The 25440-nt window shown below is 33.7% G+C and overlaps 3 protein-coding genes across 8 annotated transcripts; 1 reads left to right on the forward strand and 2 right to left on the reverse strand.

Moving 5' to 3' along the window:
- Nucleotides 1-351: 351 nt before the first annotated feature.
- On the reverse strand, nucleotides 352-8079 carry LOC115971396 (sodium/hydrogen exchanger 2-like). Of its 3 annotated transcripts, XM_031091294.1 has the most exons (16): nucleotides 7938-8079; nucleotides 7527-7629; nucleotides 6847-7054; nucleotides 6608-6726; nucleotides 5738-5835; nucleotides 5496-5555; nucleotides 4999-5045; nucleotides 4703-4897; nucleotides 3840-3886; nucleotides 3229-3295; nucleotides 3027-3127; nucleotides 2790-2891; nucleotides 2463-2601; nucleotides 2323-2385; nucleotides 1781-1864; nucleotides 352-922 (listed from the first exon to the last, which is right to left on the reverse strand). In XM_031091294.1, exons 3-16 carry the CDS (start codon nucleotides 7015-7017, stop codon nucleotides 596-598), a joined length of 1620 nt encoding a protein of 539 aa, XP_030947154.1. In that variant the 5' UTR covers nucleotides 7018-7054; nucleotides 7527-7629; nucleotides 7938-8079; the 3' UTR covers nucleotides 352-595. The 3 variants fall into 3 exon arrangements, with proteins under 3 accessions (XP_030947154.1, XP_030947155.1, XP_030947153.1); XM_031091295.1 differs by lacking the exon at nucleotides 7527-7629 and having other exon boundaries at nucleotides 7942-8079; XM_031091293.1 differs by lacking the exon at nucleotides 7527-7629.
- A 4671-nt stretch (nucleotides 8080-12750) lies between these two features.
- LOC115971397 (tubby-like F-box protein 3) lies at nucleotides 12751-17782 on the forward strand. Of its 4 annotated transcripts, XM_031091298.1 has the most exons (8): nucleotides 12751-12929; nucleotides 13015-13093; nucleotides 13621-14007; nucleotides 15658-15745; nucleotides 15912-16041; nucleotides 16121-16297; nucleotides 16433-16915; nucleotides 17384-17732. In XM_031091298.1, exons 3-7 carry the CDS (start codon nucleotides 13654-13656, stop codon nucleotides 16902-16904), a joined length of 1221 nt encoding a protein of 406 aa, XP_030947158.1. In that variant the 5' UTR covers nucleotides 12751-12929; nucleotides 13015-13093; nucleotides 13621-13653; the 3' UTR covers nucleotides 16905-16915; nucleotides 17384-17732. The 4 variants fall into 4 exon arrangements, with proteins under 4 accessions (XP_030947158.1, XP_030947156.1, XP_030947157.1 ...); XM_031091296.1 differs by having other exon boundaries at nucleotides 13015-14007; nucleotides 17384-17782; XM_031091297.1 differs by having other exon boundaries at nucleotides 12751-13093.
- Nucleotides 17783-19403: 1621 nt separating this feature from the next.
- LOC115971398 (glycine-rich cell wall structural protein-like) lies at nucleotides 19404-20557 on the reverse strand. The gene is made up of 2 exons (XM_031091300.1): nucleotides 19975-20557; nucleotides 19404-19670 (listed from the first exon to the last, which is right to left on the reverse strand). Exons 1-2 carry the CDS (start codon nucleotides 20232-20234, stop codon nucleotides 19571-19573), a joined length of 360 nt encoding a protein of 119 aa, XP_030947160.1. The 5' UTR covers nucleotides 20235-20557; the 3' UTR covers nucleotides 19404-19570.
- Nucleotides 20558-25440: the final 4883 nt, after the last annotated feature.

The raw sequence follows: 25440 nt of genomic DNA on the forward strand, positions 1-25440 counted from the left end.
ACTGCACTGTAGTATGTTGAAATTTTTTTTTGAGATTTGGAACATCTCATGAATATATTAGTGTTTGATGTGCCAAATGCCAAATATATACCTGATGCGAATGCTCTTATATTGTGTATTTCTAAGTTGGGACAAAATTTGGCAGCAATTTATAATCAACAAATAGCAGAATGCAGATTAATGCAAACCAAACTCTCACACCCCGAGAATGGCCTATTTCTTTTGACTTAAAAAACTCTGAAGAAAATAAAAATTAAATAAGTATTCAAGACCACAATTTCCCCAGTCAGTACGGCAGGGCATTACATAACCCTTTTTTTATTTTTTATGTCAGACTCCATTGTTGTGGCCTTTTACCATGATAATATTTCTCTTTTGTTTTTGGATATCTATATAAAAGTTCATACATCAAAAAAACAGTGTCCACATTATAGTTTGAATCACAGTAATGAGCGTTCCAAGTGAAATTGTATAATAACACTTCTTTTTTTTTAATTTTATTTACACAAGAAAATGCCGGTGGAACGCCAAATACCGTAACTAGAAGATATCTTCAAAATTCTATATCTACTACATATATTTCTCCTATTTCCCATTAATGGATAATTCCTTCCGTTTCCGTTGGTGAACCAGGGATAAAAGGAACAAAACCCCTCCCACCAAACACAGGACGCATGAAAGCATCGTCAAACTTTCGCCAATAGCAATGGACAGTGCGACTTGGGGTAGTCCAGAGCATTCGTAAACTAGATGGACGGGTAACGTTGGTACTTAAGTTACCTTCTGGTTCTTGCCCATTGATGCCAAGAAGTGGAAGATTCAAAGACTTTGACGATGACAAATCAGGGGATATTATGCCACTCGAGTGTTTCTGTTGTGGTAGCAAGAACCTTACAATAGGCTTTGTCAATAATCCACCCACCTGAAATGTCCACAAATCAATGATAACTTGGAGAATGAACATGATAAATAAATCTAACAAAGAAAATCCTATCATAGCTATCATCTTTCAGAGACTACAAACGACATGCCAATACAATGGTCACAATTGCACACAACAAATAACTTGCTGGATGGGCTAGGGCTGCAACTAGCCTTTATGATGTTCTAAATAGAAGCAAGTCCAATCCAAGGAACTAAACAGGAAAACTTGAAAATAAGGAGCTCATTAACAGAGAACTATCTAGTACCCCAGGATGATCTAGATATGACTTATTCAAGTATAAAAGGTAACATAAATGCTTTGGCCTCTGCTGGCTTCGGCCTCTGCTCTTTCTTTTATACAAGTTCCTTTTCACCAAAAAAAAAAAAAAAACCACCTTTGTAGCATGGTGGTAATAATTCCCTAAACCAAGCACCACTCAACCCGATGGGGATCCCTTTGGGAGTGAGACTGCCACTTATGATCAAAGGCTGTGAAGTATACTGCAAAAGACTCTTGCTTTTGCCTATTGTAGATAAAAGGTCGTACCTACTACATAAGACTCTTGCTTTTGCAGGGACTACAAGAGAGGTGGTCAGTAAACAACCTTACCCCCAATTTTGGAGAACCTAATTCATGAGCTGAAACTCATGACACATCACTTGGGTGGAAGCACTTTTCATTGAACTAATGTCCAACCTCTTATCCACGTACAAAATGTCAATTAAAAGTTTAACCACATTAACCCAGTAGTGGAAATCACCGTGTTTAAATAACATAAATTGGAAATTATGGCAAGTACTAGAGAGCAGTCCAAAGTTTAGGAATTTTTAACCTCAGTGGAATGAGATCTCTTACCACAGTAGTGAAGAGAACGACTGTAATGGTGCTGGTGATCATGATTGCATTCCCTGGCAATTGAGTATGCCCTGAACTAGCAAACTGCACACATCATAATACAGACTTCATCAAATGTAAAAACCACCACAAATAAACAAAGATGACATTTTGTATCATGGTAAAGGATCCCCTCTAATTTCCTCCCATTTTTAGCCAGATAAGCAACACTTGGCATTCATTTGATTTTTAAATGCCACATATCTTACATCTAAATAAAAATTAGAAGGAATTGGAGGATTCAATGAGAGGGGATCTCATCCCATGTATCATTAATTTAGTTCTACGTATTGAAAACAGTAGGACCAACGAGAATATATAGTGTAGTAGGGTGAAAAATGCACCAAGAAACAAGGAAAATGACATCCTCACCACTAAAGCATACATCCCATTTTATGACTTACACACAAAGTGGAGTAACCTATGCATGTCCTAACTCCCTCAATGTGCAGGATGCCTTAACACTGGTGATGAGTAGCACAGTAAACTTGTCCCCATTTTACCTGATTATAAGCAAGTGCCACAGATACAGCACCTCGCATGAGTCCAGCCCACCATATGGTCACCTGTTTGAGTTATAATAAAGATTCATTGAGAATTCAGGGAGATGGGAAACTCAACACAATAATACCAAAGATACTACCTGCTGCTTAAATCTTATTTTGTTGCCCTGAGACTTCTTAGTTAAGTTGGATATAAAACATAGAGGGAATACAAAAGCTGCTCTTCCAATCAGAACCAACGCAAGCAATATCGAACTCACACCAACCGATGTCTTAGGACTGAAAATTAGAATGAAGATCCAGTTACAAAAAAGAAAAAAACAAGTTACATTGAAAAGCATTGTGATAAATATAAAAGAAATTAAACATTTTTATGATCCTAAAAACAAGGGGAACAACATATTTAGATTAAACAAGAGAAGAATAAGCTTGATTGCATTATCCTTTTGAACACTTGTATATATTACCTCTTGGAAGCAAATTCCCACTTCTCCATGTCCAAGGCATCCATACCAACATATAGGAAGATGAAAATCTCTAAGACAAATGACAATGTTGCAAAAGAATGCCTACACATAAATAGGAAAGGAAAAATAAGTGTTTTAATGATGTTCAGAAAAAACATATCATATGACGGGAGATGAAGGGGAGGGAGGGTTTGTGGGTCTCAAAAGTTTAAGAAACTATTTACAGAGTTAACATACTTAGTTGTGATTCTTGAACTTTCAGTCACATTATGCCAGGTGTAATGCGACATGACAATCCCACAAAAGAACACGGTAAGAATGCCACTTAAATAGAATAGCTGGAAAGTATTAACAATCATTAGAATACAAAGGTCAGTGACATAAAACCCAATAACTAGACCTGAAACAAAAGTTTCAGCTCAAGATTAAAAAATCTTACTTCAGCCATCATATACGAAAGGTAAGCCATTAGCATCATTAGAGCAACTTCACGATCAGTGGAGTGCCTACCAAAAAATTTTAATGACTTCAATTTCAAGTAAATAAATAAATATGTAAAAGAATAGGAACATATTGTATACAGTTTTTCTTTTTGATACAACAGAAGATCAGAAGTTCTTTTTTTTCTTCCTTTTTTTCAAAAGAGAATCACAACAATGAAATACCAGCACATCCAGTACACTGGTAATGAAAAAAAATAGTTTTAAAAGCTTCACATGCTAAAATTCATGGGCCATTCCGGACAATTGCTATGCATATAAAACTTTAATTCATCCCACATTATTCAATTTTTCATAGAAAATAAATTATTGATTTTATGTTCCAAATTGATCATAATAATATTTAGAATACTAATTCCATATCTAAATTGTTCTCTATAGCCAAATAGCTGTTATAATCCAAGGTGCACCACACCAATCAATATAATAATACTGAACTACACCTAAAGTTCCCCAATCAAACTAAAGCATAACTTTTTTATACATCAAATAATACAACAGATCAATTGAATTAAATAATAAGCAAATCGCAATTCTTGCCCTTCGCTACCTGCCAAAGTACAACTTCTTTATTATGTATGCACTAAGCAATCCAACCTGTAAGTAAAAGATACAAAATGTCAATAAAAGATATAATTCCCCATGCCTAATAAAATAACAAAAAAAAGAATATAAAAATACACTAAAACTAAAACTGCATGGCTGCATCTCATACAACATCACTTTGGTCCCAAAAAAAACTGCCTTCCAGAAGAATCTGAGGCTTAAGTAATTGGATCTCAATTACTACCATTGAATCTTTCCAATGAGAAAAGCCAAGTGATTCCCCCCCCGCCCTCTCCTAAAAAAAGGAAAAATAAAACTAAAACCGCATGACTGCATCACATGCACCATCACCTTTTCTTTTTTGTTTTTTCTCTGTTTTCTTCTTCTTGTATCTTCTGGGTTTCTCTATGTTCTTCATGCATAGAGTAGCCATTGTTATATATAACATTCTTACTTATTAAAAAAAAGGATTTTTCTTCCAGAAAAACCTGGGGCTTAAGTAATTGGATTTCTATCACCATTGAATCTTCATGATATAGAAAAGCCCAGTGATTAGAACTTCCCCCATACTCAGATGTTACCAAGAATTTCTACTCTCACCTCATTCAATGGAGCATATTAGTTTGCTAATTCATTTAGGATCCTTGCTAAGGTGAGCTAAATGGTCCCAGGAGCACGGAGAAACACAATTCATACTCCAATTGTTATCACACAGAATGAAAAAGGAGAATTTACGTTGTTGAACTTAAATAGCAGTAATAAGGCAGTGTAAACAATTGGAAAGATAAGCAAACATACATGCATGTGCAGTGTGCTCAAAAACACACAAAGGGGGGGAGAGAGAGAGAGAGAGAGAGAGGGACTCACTGCTACCCCCAGCACCGTGCTGGTGAAGAATAAAGATAAGAAATTGCCAATGAATTGCATGACATTGGTTGAGGTGATATGAGAAAGGTCAAATCTCTGAATTGCATTGAAAAGTACCACAGATGTGGCATCATTGAGTACACCTTCCCCAAAGACTACACTGTACAGGAAAGGTGTTTCTTCCTGATTAAGCACCTGCCATATCATAGGGGAACTTTATAAGGAATGTTTATCTAGTTATTCACTAATTTCTAGCTATTGTACATAAAGCCAACACCTTGACAATACTTTTATACCTGTAATGTGCAAACAGAATCTGTAGCTGAGAATATAGCTCCAATTGCTACAAAAAATGAAGAAATGCAATATTTAGGACCGAGTCCAAAGAATAAAGCAGTACAAGGCATAACATATTTTAAGCTTTAAGTGAAGATATAACTTTTAAGAGGCAGGGGATTTTTTTGCAACCAATCATGGGTAGAGCAATGGAAATGGTATCATACACAGGCAATTAGAGAGAGAACATTAAAGATAGCGCACATATTATTTGTTTTAGCAAAAAATTTACATAAACATAACCATGAATTTTAATGAGCCAAAGATTTCGAGTTTCAATGGGATTCATCAAAACACTTGTGCATGGGTTAAATTCCAACCCAATCCATAGAGCAAAGAGGCATGCAGAGTCTGAACCCCAACTTCATATATGTTATCCAAAAGACCCAACACCCACAGAAAATCTACGTCTGCCAAGCATTCATATGCAAATTAACAAAAGAAAGTGAGAGATTACCGAGATAATCTCCAATCTCCAGGAAGCCAATATCCAATTTTTTGAATAGCTGCATTGAACCTGGATCAAGATTCTGTAAGTTACAACATGACCAAAAAAAAGAGCATATTCTGAATCGATACCAATTAGGTAATATATATATGCATGTTAGCTAAATTACATCAAATAATGCAACATTTTATTGAAGACTGCATGTTGCCATATCCATCTGATGTAAGCATGCCTGCACATTCTCAACATACCTAGCGATATGATGGTAAAGGATATCAAAGTACCAACAGCACCAAACAAAGTGATTGTCATAAAGTTTCGGAAAAATTGCTTCTTTTTCACCTGAAACCTGAACAGGAAAGGATCTGGTCAGGAAACAAGGCACCAAAATTCAATCTTTGACATTCATAAATTTCTCTCCAATACCAGCATTAAAAAGACGATATGCACAATCCATCCAAAGTTCACACAAATTAATAAAATTGACTAAAATGAAGACCAGACAGCTAAAGATAACAGTTCAAACTCAAATATAAGCACGGGGTATATAAATACTCAGCTAAGGAGGAAATTAGCTAAGCTTTATGTTGTTGTTGATTACGGTAGTCCATGAAAACAGATACAATGGGTAAAGAGTTCAAAATGCAGAGATGTTCTAAAATCTAGAGTTTAAGGTCAAGGAGGAATATGAATAGGAACATCAGGAAGACTATTGCTGTTAATAATTTCAAGTTCATTAATTGAATGTATGGTTTGCTGACAGCAGTAGACACTGTAGTTTCACAGTAACCTTTTATCTAGATTATGGGCTAAGTCTCAGAAGCTAAAAAGAGGAGGTAGGAAGAAAATAATCTGGAGCCTGCATCTTCCCCAATTACACTTCAAATCAAATTTGGAATGCAGACAAATAAATAAATGAACCATTATTACTAGTCGCAAATAAAATGCAGCACGGCTACAACTCCATATAATATACTTAAACCTCCTAACAATAAACAGGAATTTAATCTTTCATAGAAATCAATTGTAATATTCAGAAGTAGCATCATTGAGATGTATTGAAAATGGCAAAAAGCATCAACCAAAAAGGTAAAGGTTGTGATAAAGAGAACCAAACTTACCCAGCATTAAAGATAATGGGTGGAAGAAGATATATAAAGAAGAGATCTTCACTAAAGACTAAGACGTGTGAGCTTTTTCCCTTAGTATTTAGTAGAATTACAATTCCAGTACAGAGACCCTGCAATCAACCCCAAAAACAATGACTCCACAGACTTCCATAATACTACATAAATCATGGGTAATTACAATCGAAACTAGCAAGCCACCAACTAATTGTATATCAGTTAGAGAAACTCACAATGGCAAGGGCAGTAATCGACTCAGTCATCCATCTACTCTTCTCTAGAAGATGCCCGATCACAATACAAGCAGTAAGAAGCAACACAAATAAAGTAATAGAATTGACCGAAGTTTCATTAGGGGCTGCCACACCCAAGTTCATAAAAAAAGAGCTCATACTGAAACCCATGAAGCCACTTCAATCTCAAATAGGCACAAGAAACTCTCTGTTCATAGACACAAAGATATACATAAATTCATAGGTATATTAAAAAAGTGAGTACCCCATTTTCCCATAATAACTATATACAAATTATAAACATACATGATGAAAATTTCAAATAAATATGAATATGAAACAATATAACATCAAATTATACCATTTTTATAAACCTAAAAGGCTAAAAAGAGATGTGATTATACAACCAAACAATGTCCTCTATTTAAACATTTAAAAAAGAGTTCAAAAAATAAAACTGAATAATTCAGTTATTTTCAGTAGAAAACAAAAAAGCATTTTTTTTAAAGTCAAAAAGATGTGAATTAGAACAAAGAAGCAAAACCAAAATATCCTAAGCCTCAAAAAGTTTCTCTTTTGTGTTTGTTTTTTCTTAGATTCATTCCTTTTTCCTTCTATACTCAACCATTTCAGCTCTAAACGAATCAGAAGCAAAGAACAATAGAAAACTTAACACCTACGCCATAGCTTTCTGTTCTTTTCATCCCTCACTTTCTGGGCAACCAAACACAAAAGCAACCTCAATATCGTTTTCACTAACTAACCAATTCAGCTCTCTTCCACCTTTAAAAAAAAAAAAAAACAAAATCAAGCAAAATATAAATATAAATTAAGACCTAAGATTTCACATTCCCTTCTTTTTTTACTTTCTCTCATTCCCTACGTTTTCTCAGCAACCAAAAACAAAAAAGCAAACTCAGAATCATTGCCGCTAACCAATTATCATAAACAAAACCATCAAACAAAAAAGCTTAAGACTTAACTTAAGATTTTACTTTCCTCCTTTTTTTTTTTCTCTTTACTCGATTTTCTCAAGAACCAAACAAGAACTAAAGACTAATAAACTGAGAAAGAAAAAGAGAAAAATCTACCTACAAGTCGCTTCTCATGGTAATCTGTAGCGAATCTGAGCTTCTCTTTCTAGAGAGAGAGAGAGAGAGAGAGAGAACGAGTTGAGACTCTCTATCTAGAGAGAGAGCTATAAAGAAAAGTTGAAGCCCACGGCGCGAAAGGAAGGTGCGGTCAGATTTTTATACGGTGTGGTAACGAACACGGGAGGTAGATATTTTATCTGTTCATTTTCAACCGACAGATTTTGTGAATATCAAAAATCAAAATCAAACAATTTTAAAAGAAAGAACCTTTAATTTGTTTTTCTTTTCTTTTTTAAGAAAGAAAAAAAAAATCTTTTAATTTGGTGGGGCCCTTTGTTGTTAAGTCTACGCTATCATGTTAATGTTAGTTAAATTAAGATTGTTGTTGTTAATGTTTTTTTGCCTCACGGGCAAGAAAAATCTGAATTGACTTTTTGACTCTTGGTAAGAACTGCTAATTTTGTCGACGACAGCCTGTCACTTCGGATATTTCAAGAAAATGAAATTTTTATTGACTTTAATACTAATCTTAGGTAGCATATTGTTGCTGGTAGAAAAAAAATATATCATCTAAAATTTGTGGTGAAAATATTATGAATATGACGTTTCTTTAATACTTAGATAATGTTGTACTATGTCAATACCGACTAACTTTGATTTTTTTTTTTTTTAATTATTATTAATGACTAGTTTAGTATTATCTATAACACATTTTAAAACTTGGTCATTCTAAGTTTAGAAGTATAATAGTATTTCTAAAAAGGAAAATGTAAAACGATTGAATTTTATTCTTACATTTTTAGAATTTATTGGATAACTCCATTATGCAATAAATTAGATTCTTAGAACTTTATCCCTTCATCTTTGAAATTAATATTTACCACCTTTTTTTTATACTTTTTCATTTACTTAACTGTTAATTGTCATTGTTTTGATCTCTACTTAAAATATTGATAATGTTATAAAATTCAATCAATTAACTTAGAATGAATGAATAATATTTTTTTTTTAGGCTAAAAAAATGAATGAATATTACGAAATAAAAGTATTTAACTTTTTTTTTTTATATAAAATTAATAGGATGTTGTCATGCAAGGGTTTCTTTTCCATAATAAACAATAGATAACATGAAATAAAAATATTTGACTTCTTTTTTTTATAGGATGTTGTCATGTAAGTTGTGGAAGGGTAAGGTTTGAACACTAAATATTGCCAATTAGGTCCAACCAGAGGAGGAGGTGGGCCCAACTTCTCATCAACTTCGGCCCAACACGTTGATAAGAGCCCAGGTATTGAAACCGAAGAAATGAACCACCTGAGGAGTCTAAGTAGCGAACACTCCTCAGGAGACTTTAGATAAGCCACCTGAGCCAGAAGACTGAAGATCGAGGAAATAAGTAGAGATGTTCAGGTAAAGAAAACGGGAAGTTCCCATATAAAGTACCCATCACTTCCACATTAAATGCACTATATACACTCAACCTACCGCATTTAATGGCAGAATGACCCTTGAATACAGTTTTTACAGAGTTTCTAACTTGGATCGGTCTGTTGATTCCAACCCTCTACATAAGTGTTTTTTGTTTTTCTAATAAACAAATATCATTTTTAATGACGCAAAATTTGGTATCAGACATTCATGTTATAAATGTCATGCATTAGAAAATCGATAAGAAAAGGTGGAACATCCTTCAACCATATCTAATATTATAACTCTTTTTTCTTGTAAACTCGTGTATGGTCAATCTTCAAGCTACTGCATTGCTCTTAATTGAGTTTTTAATCTAATTAATAAACAATAGTTCTTGAAAAGTGTAAGTGGTATAATGTGCTCTTAATTATTGTTACAGTGTTCAAACCCCCCTTCCCTCCCGCCTCAAACTTATTGTAACTATTAAAAACAAGATAGTATTTTTTTTTTTTTTTGCTGAATAAATATTTTATTACATAACTCAATATAGGGGAAATACAAAAAGGTTTGGACTTGGAACCATCTTTATCTAAAACTTTCACCACAGATAAAGGCAGAATGGAGATGGGAATTGGCCCAAACCAAGATACAAAAGCAGCCCATTGGACAAGAAGATTAGCAGGGACATTGCCCTTTCAATTTATAAAAGAGAAAGAAACATTTACAAAAATTTTTGTGAAATACAAAATATCATCAGATATGGGTTTGATACTCTAGTGAGGGACAAAATCTACATTCTTCAAGGGCTCAATAACATTTAGAGCATCACCTTCCAATATTATATTACTATAACCTCTCATAGCAGCACACCAAGTTGCTTTGGCTTCTCCTAGCAAAGAATTCCCTGGATCCAATTGTTTTGCCCATGCTAACAAAAGCTACTAGAGAAATAAATATAGGAACAAAATGGTAACAACTGAACTACCAAGTACCAAGTAGGTAAATTATCAAAAAATTCAAATTAAAATCCAGATTTAGAAGCTTTTATAATTTAACAGTTGGATCTCCTTTTCAAAGGAAAAAAAAAAAAAAAAAGGATGCTAAATTGGTCCTTACACTACAATTTGATGTGACAAAATTCTAATAGAATTCTCCAGTAGCTTAAAAATTGGTGAGACATGCCAATTAAGATCTAATGATTTTATGAGAAATGTCCTAATACCTATCTATATGAGTTTTCTTTTTAATGATGCCATAAAGGATGGAGTTTAATAGAAGTCATTTAAGATCCAACGTATCCAATAATTAAAAATAAAAATAAAAATTCAAAAGTCTTTTAATTGTAAAATTTTTTAATCATAAAATAGACTCTATCTAAACTCTAAAGGAAAGCATTCAAAATGATCACATCGTTGATATCATATCATGATGGTTGCAAATAACAATATTATTATACACGATTAATAGATGAACAATGAAACTGTGAATTAACAATTTAACAATTCAGATACCAAGTTTAAACTACAACAACACATATACAGAAGATTCCAAATATTGGAACATACTTCTTCTGCAATTTTCATTATTCAATCAAAACCAAAATTTCAAAGATAATTCCAATTCGATTAAACCTAATAATTCACTTGCTACAAAAATTAAAAACTTAGATGGACACGTAGCGGAAAATTGGACTCTAATTAAAATCCAATTTAGGATCTAATTGGTTACGCTCAATAATTCACTTGGCGCACTAAATTAAAAATTAAATAGGACACGTGACGCAAAATTGAGAATCCAATTAAAATATAATAAAATTTTCTCTGAGCCTTATCTATTAAATTATTAATACATATATATATATATAATGCCTTTTTTTTTTTTTTTTTTTTTTTAACACAGGCAAACAAAAAGATACTATAGATTTCAACATGTTTTTTACACTAATCCACATCAAATAGGAGACGAGTCACATAAAAGGTTTTTTTTTTTCAAGAAACTACCAAATAATCCTAGACAAAATGTATTATTTGGCAAAAAAAAAGGCCCTTCGTCCTTTCTATGAAGTTTCTTAAGAGTGGATTTTTCTAATTTTGCCATTGAAATTTCAAAACCAATCACTTATTGGTTATTACCAATTTACCATAGTAGCGCTTTATTTTTTTGTTGTGTTTCGTGAAAAAGTAATGTCTCTCCTATTTTGGCAAGGAAAGGCCTTTTGATACTCATTCTATGTTTCTTTCTATGCATACATAAATAGTTTTCATTCAACCATAAAGCAAAGTATAATCGATCTAAAATAATAACTAGTATGTAAAAGAACAAGATACTGAGCCATCAATTTATATTTTATTTTTGTCTCAAGAAAATTATTTTTTATTTATATTTTTTGGTTTCCACAAGAAGAAGTGAGCAATCTCAAGCCCAAGCAAAACCCATCTCAACTCACACGTGTGTTTACATATATAGAAATGTTCATATTCAATTGTCTCATAAGTTAAAATTCTATCATATCTAACCTCCCTTCTCAAAAAAAAAAAAAAAAATAATAATAATAATAATAAATAAAAGACCTCAGGTATTTGTATTTGCAAATTTTTGTATTTATTATTGGGAAATTACACAAAACCGTTGTGTGAGTTTTCCTTAAAACATGAAATTTTCTTGATATTTTGAATGTAATGCTTAATCATCTATTTTTATTGTTTTATATATGTGTGTATTATATATATATATATGTGTGTGTGTGTGTGTGCGCGCGCGCGCGCGTGTGTGAGAATTATATTAACATTCATAAATCTAAGGGATTAAGTATTTAGACAATTCTTGTAAAAAAAAAAAAAGTATTTAGACAATTAACAGTTTACATATAGGCCTCATGTTGTCTATCAATCTATGAGTTACTAGTTTAAAGTCTTCTGCCCAATGTTTTTGGAGTCACCCTTAAGAAATTATCACAAGCAAATTGCCCTATGTCTGTGGCGTGGAATAGTTTGATACTTATATGCTTTTAAAATAGACATCTCAAGTTATATGTTTTTAAAATAGACATCTCAAGTGCGCTGTAACTTAATTACTACCTCTCTATGCACAAAGTACTTAAGGATGTAAGACGGTATAAATGACTTTAACTACAGAATTAGCAATATATTGTAACTATTTAGGATCATATGTAGCATCTTTCACGAGTATTTATCTCTTTTCAGTAGAATCCATCCGACATTCATGCCACCTCCTTAGAACTTAGAAGAAAAAGAAAAAGGAAAAGCAAAAAAAAGAAAAGAAAAAAAAAGAAAAAAAGAAGTCTTTTGGGTCCTGGCCCAAAGATCCGAACTTTGACCCGAGCAATACCCGAGACATACCATGCCAGTGGCCATTAGATAAAGGCATCCATCAAGAGAACACAGTGGTCCTAAGGAACCCTTGGGACCACACACTGACACACAGACCAAACAAACCCTAACATGTTTCTGTAGACTGTACTGTGATACCATTTTCTTTCTATGGTAACTGATGGGTATCACTCCCCTTTGGTTTTCTTGGCCTTAACAAGTTTCTGTAACAGTGCATTGCATTTTGAGGTTTGTTTGTTTGTTTGTTGGTTTGTTTCAATCCCTGTAAACTGCTGTTTATTTGTTGCAAACTTTTAATGTTTTCTTTTTGTAGGGTGTTTGGTCGGTGATTGTTTGAGAGAAACTGCAAAATTTGGTTGCATTTGGCGGTTTAGTTCGTTACTTTTTGTTGGGTATTTTTGTGTTTTTGAATTTATTGGTCAAAATTCATAGCTTTGGTTAAGTTTTGAGTTTATTTTGGATCTAAATTCTGGGTTTCTGTTGCTTGATTCTGGGTTCATGCCTTTTTTTAAAAATGAATTATGGTTGATTCACATTTTTTGGGGAAGAGAATTTGTGGTGATGGTTGGTCAAAATGATCAAATTGTGGATTTATAGCTTTTGGGGCTTCTAAGCTTTTGTTTACTGGTTTTTAATTCGTGAGAAATGTGGGTGTTTATGGCTTAGTGTTGTGTATATACCGGTTTTGGAGTGATTTTGATTTATTCTCATGGTTTAGGGGAAGAATCTGAGTTTGTCATTTTCATCTGAGTAAAGACTTTTGGATTTTGAGATTTGTGGGGTTTTTCATTAGTTTTACTAGGTCATATTTCTTTTCTTTTTTTTTTTATACTGAGGTCATATTTCATTATGTTGTGAGAAATGTGGGTTATTTGGAGGGATTGGGAATGTTTTGATATTAAGTTTTGTGTTATTTTAGATGTAGAAAGGTCAAGAACTAAAGAGACATAAAATGTCGTTTAAGAGTATCATTCAGGACATGAGAGGTGAGTTTGGGAGCATTTCTAGGAAAGGGTTTGAGGTGAAGTTTGTGTCTGGGATGAGATCCAGGTCGCACCGGGTGGTCCAGGATAGCTCTGCGGTGGCAACAATTGATGCTTTGAAGCAGAGCTGTTGGGTTAACTTGCCACCGGAACTTTTGAGGGATGTGCTAATAAGGATAGACACCTCTGAAGATACTTGGCCTCCCCGGAAAAATGTGGTTGCTTGTGCTGGTGTTTGCAGGAATTGGAGAGAAATCATGAAAGAAATTGTGAAATCCCCTGAGGTTTCTGGCAAGTTGACATTTCCAATCTCCTTGAAGCAGGTTTGAACATACATGAGTTGCTGCTTATGATTCAACCATGTTCCTCTTCATTGTGTTTTTACCTTATATTTGTTTCTTGTTATGATACAGTCGTATCTGTATGGTTTAGATGCTTACCATCATTGTAATTCCACAATTAGAAATGAAAATTTCACATGATGTACCTTCCTAGCTATTAAGAGCAGCAAGTGGATTTTCAAATTTGACTTTTTTTCCTTTCAATTTGTTTATAATGGATAGTGGGAACTGGTCTATAAACAATGACATTATTAGTTTCATTTGTCAGCAAAGATGTTGCCTCATAATCTTTTGGAATTTGGGGAGTCAGAAGGTTGGTTTTAATAGTTTGTCCAGTGTCCACCCAGTGGTGCTTGGAACCAGAAGCACAACATATGCTTGAGCTTTAGCTATTTGATCCACTGGTTGCATGATCCCACATACTAATGGGTTTAATTTAGAATAGATCTTGTGATTTATATTTATAAAAAAAAGGGTCATGCAATTTATAATGTTCTTTCTTTTGTGTACCAATTTCCTGCAACATTTTTTTAGAACGAAAATCCGTATACAACTATCAGTGTGATAATGGGGGAAGATCTGGGTTTGAAGAAAAAGTAGACATGGGCTCTCACTCTGTTATTATAAGAACTGTTTGGGGATGTTTGTGAGGAATCTGGAAATTATTAAATCAGAAAAGTTAGATTGCATATTGCTTAGAAGTTTGATAATCTGGGAAATTAGGCATTTTATAAATATCAATGCCTCTATGGTTCCAACCAAGCAATCAATGGAGACCTTTACATCAATGCATTCTGGTCCAGTGTCATTCAGATATTTGTTAAAACATTTTTTAGAATGCGATCCATCCACTCGCATTGTACACAGAAAAGAGGGGAATGAAAAAGAAAGTTATAGTCCATCAAGACAGAGAGTTATTGTCACAGGTGCAAAACATGGTTTTAAAAATGAAGCAAACTCCCATCTTTCCATAAAGTGAGACCAATGTAGATTACAACACTCAAGAGAACTAAATGTAAAGTGGATTTAATTTTCTTTTTGTTTTGTGATATTAGTAAAACATTTGGCCAATATATTCCAAATCCATGTTAATTATGGGTTGATACATGATTTAACTTGAAACGGTTATGGTCAATTTCTCAGATCATTAACATGGATTTGGAATATATTGAATCTAAAGCATTAGATAAAAATGCCAATGAGCTCAACTTAAATGGTACCTCCTCCTCTTGTGAGAGTAAGTTGGAGGGTGAGGTTGAGGGTTCAAGATCCACTGGGTGCATGTGTTATTACCAATTAAAAAAAGCATTCCATTAAAAACAAAAAAAATTAATGTAGTCAGGGGAATGGCTTTATTAGCAGTAGCATTTGCCATTTTGGAGTGAATTGCTGCTTCTAAATGATGGTTAGTTTCTAAAGACTATCCAAGCCCTGCTTATATTTGTGATTCTTGAAATTTTGAATTTTGTTGCAAGTACTTCATGATGTTCATATGTTAGCAAATACTGGATGCCAGCTATCCTCCTCAGAAAACCTTGCTATCAAGTATTTTCTTGTAAGGTTATAATCTTTATTGCATGTGGCCTTTTGTCATCCAGCTAACATTCAAAATCCTTGGTTATCTTTTTGCAGCCTGGCCCAAGGGACTCCCTCCTTCAGTGTTTCATCAAACGGAATCGTAGCAGCCAAACATATTATCTTTACCTCGGCTTAAATCAAGGTCAAATAACCAAACGTTTCTTCTTTTCAGTATATGTTATATTTGATTTCACTTTTGTGAGATTAGTCTGATTGGTACAGAGTTAGGTTCCTACTAGCAAAGGAAAGGTTCAGCTTTTCTTTTAGTCTCATCTCTGAGCTGCTCTTTTGCATTTTTATCTTGGCAGCTTCAACTGATGATGGAAAGTTCCTTCTTGCTGCACGGAAGTGTCGACGTCCTACTCACACAGATTACATCATCTCTTTAAATTCTGATGATGTGTCAAAAGGGAGTAGCACCTATGTTGGAAAATTGAGGTATGTTGAGCTGGCATGACAGGACTGGTTCTTGTTTATCTTGTTGGCCTAAGTGTAAATTGCACTTTCTGTGATATAGATCGAACTTTCTGGGTACCAAATTCACAATATTTGATGCGCAACCACCACATGCTGGAGTGAAAGTCACCAAATGTCGTTCTACCAGGCTAATTAATAGACAAGTCACCCCCAAAGTCCCTCCTGGCAACTATTCCATTGCTCATATTTCATATGAGGTGAATGTCTTGGGCTCCAGGTATGAAAGATGGTGCTGAAGTACTTCTTTTTCTTCATAGAAAATGAAAAACAACACAGAACTGGCAACCGTCATGGTCAGTTACTACACTATATTCTCTATGTGAAAATGAGATTTTAATATTTTGGAAACCAGGGGTCCTAGAAGAATGCACTGTGTCATGGATGCGATTCCCAACTCTGCTGTTGAGCCAGGAGGTGTGGCTCCCACACCGACTGAATTCCTCCTTGGCAGTGTGGATAGTTTTCCATCCCTCCCTTTCTTCAGATCAAAATCAATCCGGACAGATAGTTTCCGATCTGGACATTCATCTGTTCCAACTGAAGGAATGCTGGTCTTAAGGAACAAGGCCCCTAGGTGGCATGAACAACTCCAGTGCTGGTGTCTGAACTTCAATGGACGGGTGACTGTTGCTTCAGTTAAGAATTTTCAGCTGGTTGCTTCTACCGACAATGGAGTTGCTGGGCCAGAGCATGAGAATGTCATTCTCCAGTTTGGAAAGGTGGGAAAGGATGTATTCACAATGGATTATCAGTATCCAATCTCAGCTTTCCAAGCATTTGCCATATGTCTTAGCAGCTTTGACACAAAGATTGCTTGTGAATAAGTGACAAGCAGGTATGAATCTTGTTTCATTATATAAATTCTCTATATTTAATTTCTATATGAGTAGAAGCAAACAACAATAATAATTATAAAAATGTTATAGTACTAATATAATAGTATTTTTCCATGGTTGAGTGCCTTTTGCATTGTCTGAAATCTGAATGTGCACAAGTAATCCAAAAGTTCAAAATAAGATAGTGTGTTTAAAATGAAATATTTATATTGTAATGTAGTGACTTGCCAATACAACTAACTGTCAATGTCGCAGTAGTTGTGAATCGTGTATGATTAGTTAAGAGTGTCTTTGACTTGAGCTTTTAATCTGAATAATGACAAATCTCCCCCACTAAATCTTTTAATGAGGTTGATTTTAGCTCTCACATGGAATAACAACTTACATTATAGGCTCCTTGGAACATAGTTCTAATCCAGAAATTTACTAATCCTCTATTGATAAAGTTCCTGAAATTTGTCTGACAGGTTGGAAGGCTAGTTGCAGCATGGGGCATCAGTCAACAAAAACTCAAGTCTCTAGTAATCCAGTAGCTTTCTTCAAGCTGCCATGTATGCATTTAGGATTTTTTTTTTCTTTTTCTTTTTTTCTTCTCTGTACATAAATTGTTGGTGTTACCAGCTAAACATGGTTATGCTGGTTGCCTTCTTGTTAACATAAGTACATCTTTTGGGTCGTTTTGGTGCTTGTCTAGTGTATTTTGAGTGTGAGATATTGGACAGATACCTGAGTTGGGACTAGTTTGTGAGTTTCTTAATACTGTTCTTGTGTTCTAGAGGCTTTTTTTACCCTAATATAAATAGTGGTTATATCCTACTACCTGTTTAATTTTGTTGACACTGTTATGTTTATTAACAATTCCTTGACTTGATCTCATGTGTGTTTTATCTTCCTGTTGAAAGCTTTTTGTTGCAAATAAAAATGGAAAGAGTTCAGTAAACCATGTGCTTGTATTGTTGAAGCACGAATGCATCCACTTTTTATTATTATAGAAAATTAGTGTAACAGAACCAACTTCTTGTGTTTTATTTATTTATTTATTTTATTATAATTGAGATGTACAAATAATATGATTATTATACACAAATAGGGAATGTGTGATCCCATCAACTTTAATAGGGCGCCATGCTATAGTTTCTCCTATTCACGGTAGATATTTTATCAAATAGAGCCGTGGCGGCTCCATATATTTTTTTTTAGGCGGGTCAATAGTGTTGTAATTTTTGTGTGTTAAAAGTTATGTAATTTTTTGCTAATGAAAAAGAAAATTGCAGGAAAAACAATTTCATTCTATAGCCAATGACAAAGTAAGCCAGAGTTTAGAGAAATGATTTATTTATTTTAAAAAAATGAAGCAGCAATTTTAAGAGTATAGCTAGCTACTGAGATAACACTTTCACAACAAAATTTAGTTAACAAATTGTTAAAGATATATAAAATACTGATGTCATTTGTGGGTTTAGATAAAAACCAATTAAAACTTGTCACTTAACTTATATTGTAAAATTATTGTGAAAATAGCACTAAAATGATTATATTCAAGCTTATTCAATTGGAATTAAACAAAATTTAGGGTTAGAATGTTCAAAATTTTATTTTAGGGGTCAAAACAATAAAATAAGGCTGTATAGAACAATATAAGGATGAGATCAATAATGGGGGGTTACTCAATTGAAATCCACCATGATGCTTAAATTGTCTTTTTGCATTAGTTTAGAGCTACCACCTTGATAGAAGTCTAAGAATTATTCGGCAGCAAAAAGAAAGTTATCTGTTGCTGGCTAAACTCAATATTTTGCATCATTGTGTACGGCTTTACTTCGGAACATGTCTCATAAACTAAAATTGGCACCATACTATTTTTTTTTTGGTAAAAAATAGGCACCATACTATACAATTGAAGAAACATTCCCTCGATTGGGAGGAGAGAATGGAAAAGAATGAAAAAAATAATTTTAAAATATTCTTCCCTTCTCTTGTTTGGGAGTTTTAATGGAAAGAATGAAAAGTTCATTTGCTTATTTGGGAGTTTAAGTGAAAGGGAATAGAGTGGGTAGGAGGGAATACTCATTTCTCTCTATTCCTTTAAAACCTCAAATTTTCATTTCCTCTAAAATTGGAAGGAATGAAAGGGAATAAAATTAGATTTAATGAATTTTTACTAAAACTTCCAAAAATACCCCTATATATTCAACCATTTATTTTAAAATAAGGGCCTAATAGTAATATTGTCATAAAATGATTTCATTTCATTCTCTCTATGTTACTCCCAAATAAGATTACTTATATTCCATTCATTTATTTTAAAACATTTAATCAAGATTACTTAATTCTATTTCATTCTATTTATTTCTCTTACTTAAATACATTTTATTTTATTCCCTTATGATCATTCCATTTCATTCCCTTATAAACTCTCAAACGAAACCTTACTGAACAATACTTTGAGATCATTGCAAAATTGGAGGAAAATCAGTGAAAAGAAAAGAAAAAAAGAGGTACTTCTCAAACTGTATTATCCAAGAATCATTTCGTTTCCCTTTTTCACAATCCAGAGTAAAAAAAAGGATATAAAGTGGAATATCATAAAACCAAACATTATTACATGGACTCAAGTAAAACATGAGCATTGCAGTATAGTAAAAATAAACCAATCAGAAACGTGGAGGCCCGCCAGGCCCTCCTGGGCCATATGGGCCACGGGGTCCGCCAAAGCAGTCTTGTAGCAACCAGCAACAGCATAGGCAGGATAATCTGCAGTCCCCAGAGAGGAGGAAAAAAAAACACATAAAACAAAATTTAGAATCTATGTCAGTCAATGGATAATCCAAAAGATAATAATTTATGCTAACCACCCAGATCCTTAAAACTCAGTGGTCTTCCCTATAATTCAAAACTTTGTTGTAAGTATAAGAAAAAGGAAAAATTATACTAGTGAGGATAAAATGGCAAATTCAAAGTGATACTAATGTAATATAAGTCAGCATTATCTGCTGCTTACAAAAGTCCTAGATGTAATAATTGCAAAAACTAAATACAAAAGGGAAATTGCACTTACACTGAAGATACCATGTTGCATAAACCATCAGCAAAACCACCAAAAAAGCCAGGTCCCCAACCAGGACCTCCAGGTCCAGGGCCCCAGCCTGGACCTCCAGGCCCACCCCAGCCAGGTCCTCCAGGACCACCCCATCCAGGTCCTCCAGGGCCGCCGCCCCCCCAGCCACCGCCACCGCCACCCCAACCAGGCCCACCTCCACCATGACCGCCACCACCACCCCCATGACCGCCACCGCCACCACCTCCACCAGGTCCCATCTTTAGAGACTAGAGCTGAGTTCTACACAATTAGCACTAGTCTACCACCACAGCTGCAGCCTCCAATACCACCAAGAGAGATGCCAAAGCAAGAGATTTTAAAAGCCTTGAGATGCACCCGATTTTAGAAGAAACTTACGAAACTAGTCTGGTGGCACATATAAGAGAAGAAATCTATGCCGGAATATAGCTTTTGCCTTAGTCCTTAAGAATTCAGTTTCAAGACTTTAATCTAAAAGCTTCGTGTGATAAAATGTACAGCCTTTCACATAGAAAGGCTGCCAGTCAAACATGCAACTAACCATGTTTCAAACCTACCATTCAAAGCTGCACTAGTCCGTCTATGATTTATCATTTATGTGTTTGAGCACAAGACAGGTGGGAAACAGCAATTACAATTGTGATAGATCATAAGATACAAGTTGCATATTGAGTATGGGTCATACTCATCCTACGGTGTCGGTATTGAGTCCAAATCTTTTGTTCCACTCTTCTTCACAAATAAAAATATGCCACATATCCATCTATTTAATTAAATGTTAAATTTATGTCTTTTATTATTTCAATTTCTTAAAATAAATAAATAAATAAATAACCCATCATATTTAGGTAATTGAAATAATAAAATGCATAAATTTAGCATTTAATTAAATAGATGGGCATATGACATGTTTCCATTTGTGGAGTATATAGTAAAGCAGGAAGAGTGGGATAGAAAATTTAGACTCGTCGGTACCCTTAATTTTTTTTGAATCTAAACCACACAATTCTATTGGCTTTAATCTTGGCTGTTTAGTTAAATTTAATGGTTACTAGTTGTCGGTAGAACATGTAAGCATATAAAAGCAACCAAAATTTTTTTGCGTTCCTTCAATTCTGATTTCTAAGGCGATCAAGTAAAGACGATGTCGATGCTCTTAAGAGTTGAGACTGCTTCTGCAAACTCCAAGATGGGCAAGGCAAGGTGTGAACTCTTTCTTCTTCTTCTTCTTCTTTTTTTTTTTTCAACGACCAGAATCACTTTTTTCTTCTTTCTTTCTTTTCATATGTGGTTTTTTGTTTCTTAGATTTGAATGACTTCAAAACCCTAAACTCCCTAAGGATGTGGTTTTGGTGTTTGAATATCATTGATTTTAGATCCTTCACTAAAGCAAAATATTTGGGCTTTATTCTTTTAGTTTGGGATTTAGGCAAGTTGAAATCGAAAGTTTCAAACCAACATTTTAAACTTACTCTCATCTTCTCTAGATGTCAGATTTTGGGTTGCACTACTTTGCGCTTGATTGGATAGGATCATTTTATTTTAGTGACAACTCATAGCCAGGATATAGTTTTGATTACACAGATGATTTCTATATTTCAAAAATAAGATCATTTTTATTTAATATATGTCTTGCTCTATAATGGTCATGATTCTAAATGTTTTATGTTTCCACTGTTACAGAAAATGAGTTCCATGAGGAATTTGATAAATTGGGGGGGGGGGGTCAAATCTCCTTTTTTTTTCCTCGTTGTTTAGGTTTGGAAAAAGTTACAAAGGAAAATCCATAGGAATGGTATTCAACTATTTATTATCAATTGTAAACATTATATTATTTATGTCAACATCTTCCTCATACATAAATTCTCAATAGTCAAAATAGTTCTCAAACCCACAGTCCAAATGAACCTACTGTGATTTAGTTGACAAATTGTGGAGACCGTGTACTTAAATCACCAAGAAATTACTGGGAACATAAAGAATTTGATTATCTTAGTTGATTCATGTTGCTCAAATGTTGCCTATGAGATTTGATGAAAATTTGGTGGTGTGGTGTCACAAAGAAAAGAGAGCTGGAGAGGCCAAGATGGTTAGAACTTAAGTGATTTGTTGGCCAGATGTGGTTACCAAAAACTAAAATGTCTCTTAGGGGGTAGACAACTTATATTATTATGTTTTCTCATTACATCTAGATTAACTTACTAAATAGTATGGTTTCAGTAGAGGCGTCTGCTTCCTTAAACCTGGAGCATGCATGAAAAGTCATGTGGCATCAAGTGAGGGTTATTTCTTGAATTTTAGATTTGGTATTGTTATTCTAGCAATTCTGCCTAAGTAGAGCTTGGCCTTTGCTTGGTACTTGCAACTACATTTGCTGCATTGAGAATCAAAAGGTGTTGACAGATGCTGGTGCTCAACTGTCCTGATAACACTATACAGGTGAACACATGCCAAAGGGGCCCTGTTAGTGTTGGTCATTCAGAGTTGGAGTTTGCATGGTTAGAGACCTCTCTTATGGCTTTCATAAGGAATATCTTGAATAGGAATCTTGGACTTGCATTGAGAGTCTTACATATTTTTTTTTTTATATTTTTATATATTTTTTTTAATTTTTATGTCAAGTGTAAATTATTTTTAATTTTATGAGGCTTGATTCCCTTTCTCATTGGGTATGCTATTGCTATTAGAATTGGTCTTGCTACATTCCCCTTATTTTCCTATAGCTTTCATTTTTGGGATTTGTTACATTCGATGAGCAATTCAATTCCACTCTTTCCTTTTACCTTGGACTCATGCATATAATCTATGGTAAGCAAATATTGCAGGGTTTGCATGCAATCTGCCGGTTACAGAATTAGGAGTGGTACCTACATAGTCTAAGAACATTAAAAATTTAATCCTGACTTTTTTTACTCTCTTTTCTAGTTTGTGGAGATTGATAACTAATTCCCACATAATGCTTTTTTCTGTTCAAAAAACCGGATCCTTTAGTGACAATTCTTGAACATGGAATATTATTAGTGACTCAAATAGTAGGACTATTGGAATATGATTTTGGAATAGTCTTGTCACATAACAAAAATAACATTTGTTACATTAGGTTCATGAGATTCTCTGGTAGCTCGTGCAATTGTGAATTGTAACATTTTTGGATTTTTATTTTACTCTTTCTAAATGAACCAAGCTAGCTAGAGTATTTCTTGAGCCATATTGAAGAAATAGAGCTTTGTTCAATGTATTTGTCTTTGGGTAGGCTTTTCTGTATTTGTGGCGATCTAGAAGAAGTCTCCTTTTTTTCTTTTTTTTCTTTTTTTCTTTTTTTCTTTTTTTTTTTTTGTTGAATAACTGCTTTGCTTTTGTTTTATGACACTATCGATTTTCAGCTGATGCCAATAAAACTTTAATGGAAATTTGTAGGTTGTGTAACATTGGTGTTTTCTCTGAAGGAAGCCTATTCAAATTACCCTGCTGGAACATGTACTTGCTTGGCAAAATCATGTCTGTATTCCTAGCAAGCTAATGCCACTAAGATGATGTAAAGCATATCTTAAAACATATATAAATAGATATAAATAAACAATATATCCCTATTAATCTCACACATTAATGTTAATTAGAAAAATATAAACATCAAGAAAGTGACCTCAACTATGTTATTTTAGAGGGCGGTATGCCCTGAATGTGATGTGAGATATCAAGGGAGATACGTAGAAAGTTAATTGGTATATTCAAAGATTTATGGAAGAAACCAAGATAATTCTGGCTGTTTTTTTTTTTTTTTTTTTTTTTTTTTTGGGTTCTTATAAAGCATTTAGACACAACTTTGAAGTGGTCAGTTGTGATTAGTGGACATAAAGTAATGGATTCATATAAAAGTAATTGTACATCATTCACATTTGACTACTTCATCAAATTATGGTAAAAGTTGTGGTCTTAGCACTTAAAAAAAAAAGTTGTGGTCTTAGAAGAGCCATTATGTTGGGAGCCACATATGTCTCTTGTGTGAAACAAATTCCTCCATCAGAAGAATGAGATGGTAGAGACCCTACCAGCTTTTGTTTGATTCATGTTAATGAAGTGAATATTAAAGGGCAAAAAACATTAAAATAATCAAAGTTTGACCAAGACCACCATTTTGAGTCCTTCAATGCTATCACACTTTCATATATAAGAATCTTTAGGGTCTATTTGGAAACCGTTTATTTTGTTAAAACTGAAAACTTTTTATTGAAAGTATTGTAGATAAAGGTAAAAGTTAGCTGAAATAATATAGTGAGACCTATGAATAGTACCAAAAAGTGTAGTGAGGCTTATGAATAGTAGCAAAAATAAATTGAATAGTAAAATGAGCTGCCTTTTTAATTTAGAGGAAAGGCACACTTAGAGTCTATAAAACAACTTCATCAAGAAATACAAGAGCAAACATTATGTTTGAATTGCTTCTTCTCAAGTGGTCATCTACCGCATCATATTATTTATGATACTAATACATATATCAATAGGTCTTGCTTACACTAAGGAGTTATGTGGGTTATTGTCAGCAGCCAATGTGAATGAACAAAGTAGAGAGAGATGAAAATTGACCTTTTAATAGCCAATTATGTTAAAATTGACCTTTTGTGGCATTGATATGTCTTTAACAAAGAAAACATTTCATTGCTATTACGGCTCTCTTAGACTTAGCTAGTGGAGGCTTTGCTAACTCAAATGAGGCTGACACTTTTCATTATGGTCAAAATGATAAACAATGAAGGATAAAAATATTTAGTTTAAAATTTTTAAAAGGGTCGTGATGCGAACCTCAATCGACATGCTTTGAGACCCAACAAAAATATTGTAATACTTGCCCAAGAAAGCTAAAATTCAAATTTTTGATAGAAATCTTGACCCAACGTTTATAATCGAAACGCAAACCAAAGGTATAAGTACAACACCTTGATCCAATGATTATAATTGAATCACGAACCAAATGTATAAAGTTTGAACGCCACAAGGAAGAATGCCTGATAAGTTCACAGTTCTTGAAGAACCAAAAGAAGAGCAAAGCCTCACCTTTTCTGATTTTTATTCAATAATTATCTCTTCTATTACAATGAGTGCATGCTATTTATAAGACATGACTGAAAATAGAAAACCTAAAAACGTACTAAATAATAAAACCCTAAATAAAAGTTGATTTGGTCTGAAATTAGCAAATCCAAAATAGGAAAATAGCTAAAAAACGTTCTAAGTAATAAAAGCCTAAAATTAAGGTAGATTTGATCCGAAATTAGAAGCTCCAGAATAGGAAAAATATCTATTAACTGATATGGAGCTGGAAAATCAATTAGCCATTAATCCACGCCTTAAATCAAGCTCAATTAAGCCAAATCAGCCCTTAATAGCTTGAATTAAATTTATTACGCCTTCATCTTCCTTTGGGCCCAGCTTGGAATGTCCCGCGTT

This window comes from Quercus lobata, chromosome 12 (genome assembly GCF_001633185.2).
Source record: "Quercus lobata isolate SW786 chromosome 12, ValleyOak3.0 Primary Assembly, whole genome shotgun sequence".
NCBI classification, from domain to species: domain Eukaryota; kingdom Viridiplantae; phylum Streptophyta; class Magnoliopsida; order Fagales; family Fagaceae; genus Quercus; species Quercus lobata.

What these genes read in the sequence shown, in the direction of transcription:
- LOC115971396 (XM_031091295.1), bottom strand. Translation starts at nt 7,017, where the DNA reads ATGGGTTTCAGTATGAGCTCTTTTTTTATGAACTTGGGTGTGGCAGCC. An exon ending in CTTTACCATCATATCGCTAG is followed by an intron (nt 5,556 to 5,737) that starts GTATGTTGAGAA and finishes ATCTTGATCCAG; the next exon opens with GTTCAATGCAGCTATTCAAA. An exon ending in TGGCACTTGCTTATAATCAG is followed by an intron (nt 1,865 to 2,322) that starts GTAAAATGGGGA and finishes TGATGTGTGCAG; the next exon opens with TTTGCTAGTTCAGGGCATAC.
- LOC115971397 (XM_031091296.1), top strand. Translation starts at nt 13,654, where the DNA reads ATGTCGTTTAAGAGTATCATTCAGGACATGAGAGGTGAGTTTGGGAGC. An exon ending in TTCCAATCTCCTTGAAGCAG is followed by an intron (nt 14,008 to 15,657) that starts GTTTGAACATAC and finishes ATCTTTTTGCAG; the next exon opens with CCTGGCCCAAGGGACTCCCT. An exon ending in ACCTATGTTGGAAAATTGAG is followed by an intron (nt 16,042 to 16,120) that starts GTATGTTGAGCT and finishes TCTGTGATATAG; the next exon opens with ATCGAACTTTCTGGGTACCA.
- LOC115971398 (XM_031091300.1), bottom strand. Translation starts at nt 20,234, where the DNA reads ATGGGACCTGGTGGAGGTGGTGGCGGTGGCGGTCATGGGGGTGGTGGT. An exon ending in TGCAACATGGTATCTTCAGT is followed by an intron (nt 19,671 to 19,974) that starts GTAAGTGCAATT and finishes TGGGGACTGCAG; the next exon opens with ATTATCCTGCCTATGCTGTT.